We start from the raw sequence: 2,853 nt of genomic DNA, 5'->3' as shown, positions 1-2,853 counted from the left end.
TGCGTGTGTGTGTGTGTGTGTGTGTGTATGTGTATGTTAGACCAGTTTATGTGTTTATGTAGGATGTTAGACCAGTTTATGTGTTTATGTAGTATGTTAGACTAGTTTAAGTGTTTATGTAGTTAATAAAACCTTACTTGTATCACACTTGACGTGGTTCATTGTTTGCTTATAACTGGAGTCACTTAATCATGATTTAATGATTTATGCTACAAGATTTTTTAGAATTGTACAGTAAGAAAGTTATTTCCCTTAACCAGGAAATTAACTTTCTTAGAATTGACAAGACAGTTGACCCTGAGAGGTCAGCTAAATATCTACAGCGGATCTAAAATATTCATAATTAATTATAACTAGTTATGGTTAATTATTCATATTTCCCATGAGCTGATTCGTTACAAACTATTAGAGATTCGCGCATTTCTTTTTTAAAAAATAAATATGTTAAAATATATATATTGTATATTAGCACAATTATTGTCATTATTCCACCGACTTCGTTCACAAACCACACTGAAATTGTTGCCCCCACTGAACAACACAGAAATGATCCGAATGCAAAGACTGGAGATTCATGGCTAAAAATTTCATTGAGAATTATGAATGTATAAGCTCCAACTGTGACCCCAGGAGCTGTGTAACACGCTATGCGCACATCTGACCACGTCCTGATGCTGATGATTGACCCAAGGACCAAAGCTGAACCCATCATGTATAAAAGTCGTTGCAACATGATGGCTTGTATTTCAAAGACTTGACTTATCCTGCTACACTCTAAGTTTTGCATTACTTTTGTTTTTGTAAGTATGGTTGCTATTGATGATAACAAGGCCAAATTTAATGGTATGACAACATCTGGACTCAGAATGTGTCTTAGAAACACCATAAACAATACAAGTGCAGCAAATTTTGCCGTAAAATTTAAGATTTTGTCCCTTCCTTTAGTGTAAATAACAAAAGCAGTAAGTGAAACAAGGAAAATCCATCCTATGTTTCCAACTGCTCCTCCTAAAGTGTCATATATTACAGGCAAGAGCTGATTTTCTTCATTCACAGCCTTGTTGTTCTTTTCTGTTTCTAACTTTTGTCTCAGTACTGAGTAAAATCTGTGATCATTGAGCCAAACTAACTTGTCTATTTGTGCTACGAGAGCTGCTCTTCGAGCAGGTTTTGGTTCAGAGTCTCTTATGATGTGAAATCTTCCTCCACATGCGTTGATCATTTCTCCAGCAATCCCTCTGGAGGCTCCTGTGAATCGTTCCTGGTGATTTTGCAGCAGAAGAACAATGCAGTGCTGCAGGACTTCTGCTCCCAGCAGCTCCTGGGCTCGATTCACAATATCACACTGTTGTGATTGTTGATCTTCCAGATTCAGGAGCATTAAAACGGAGTGAGGTCCAGGAGACGAGAGAAACAGCGCTGTTGTGAAGGTCTGTCTCGCTGTGTCCTCCTCACAGAGGTTTGGTCCAGTAAACAGAATTATTCTTCGAGCCTCGTCTGTAATTACTGGAGTCTTTACAATCTCTCTGTCCTCCTGTCCACCGTCTTTCCTTCCAGACAGAAGATCTGCAGCGCTGAATCTGGACTGACCTCGGCTTCCCACCATCAGGATCCTCACCTCATCATCATGAGAAGCTGGAAGAGAAAGTGAAACATCATGAAAAGTAATAAAGTGTGGTAGGAATGGTATATTCTTTGAGAACAATCTTCTCAAGTAAAGTGATATTGTGTTAAGATTTTTTTCAAATTTTTAATGAGACCAAAATACTGATTCAGAAGAAGGAAAGTCATTCAAAGTTTGCAATGACATCAGGATGAGTAAATGAAGACAATCATGAGCTATAGGTACACTATTAATTTAAAATTTTTGGTTTAACAGTAACGAGCTGGTACATTACCTTCTGTTTGTTCAGACAAGGTGTGAAATACCAGAATCAGTTTGAAGAGCCAGTTGGCTTTTGTCTTGGTTAGTTTCATCGTACAACCTAATACAACGTAGCCAAATGTAACTTTAAATATCTGTGACTCAAGTTACCCAGATCAACAAAACTAGAAAAATCCTAAAAAAGTTATTTTTTTACTTACAGTCAGTTTACAGTTCTGTCCTGTCTCTTCCTTTGTTAAGGCAACTACACTCAACAAGGATTGGTTCTAGACTAGACCTAAAATTAGACACTAAACTAGTAGGACAGGTTTTTAGAAACAGCCTAAAGCTAGGGACATTTAGTTAGTGTATATGTTTTTAAGTAAAGTTTCTGCCTATATTTTTCATTGGTCAAGCCACTTTTGGGTGTGGCCTTGCAGGACATTTGTGCTGTGGCGGGCTGGTCCTCTCCACACACTTTTGTCCGCTTTTACAACCTAGACCTGGCTTCTACCCCAGGTTCCCAAGTTCTCTCTTCGTGATGTGCTCATAGGACACACACACAGGCAGGGACTTGGTAGTATGGCGCAGTGGGTATTCTCGTTCCCAAAGCGTCTCGACGCAGCTCAAGTTCCTGAAGGGGAACGTCTCTATGTTACGTATGTAACCATGGTTTCCCGAGGGAACGAGACGCTGCGTCTCTTTGCCATACTCCCTGCATCCCTGCAGGCGCTACTTCATCGAAGCTGGTTTGCGCCCGGCCGGATGTGCCTTTATGCTTTCTGGTGCTTACGTCACCCTGCTCGTGACGTCTCGCTGCTCCATTGGACGGATTTGACACGTGCTTCAGAACGCGGTCACGCAAGGGCGTTCCCAAAGCGACTCGACGCAGCGTCTCGTTCCCTCAGGGAACCATGGTTACATACGTAACCTAGAGACGTTTTTCACATTCAAGTGTGTTGTTTCAGAGTTGTTTCAAATCCCTCTGC

General features: G+C 40.5%; 1 protein-coding gene across 1 annotated transcript in view; it reads right to left on the bottom strand.

The window, feature by feature from the left end:
• LOC107574229 (uncharacterized) overlaps window positions 1–1,977 on the bottom strand; it is a 4,096-nt gene extending 2,119 nt beyond the window's left edge. Inside the window, exons 1-2 of the mRNA XM_016260684.1 lie at window positions 1,899–1,977; window positions 473–1,635 (exon numbers count right to left, since the gene is read on the bottom strand). Coding sequence (XP_016116170.1) covers window positions 473–1,635; window positions 1,899–1,977 — 1,242 coding nt within the window. The remainder of the gene's footprint in view (window positions 1–472; window positions 1,636–1,898) is intronic.
• Window positions 1,978–2,853: the final 876 nt, after the last annotated feature.

The sequence above is a fragment of the Sinocyclocheilus grahami genome, unplaced genomic scaffold (genome assembly GCF_001515645.1).
Source record: "Sinocyclocheilus grahami isolate Dianchi unplaced genomic scaffold, SAMN03320097.WGS_v1.1 scaffold2155.1, whole genome shotgun sequence".
NCBI lineage: Eukaryota > Metazoa > Chordata > Actinopteri > Cypriniformes > Cyprinidae > Sinocyclocheilus > Sinocyclocheilus grahami.
Note: the sequence above shows the minus strand (reverse complement) of the source record. Positions and strands in the feature narration are given on the sequence as shown.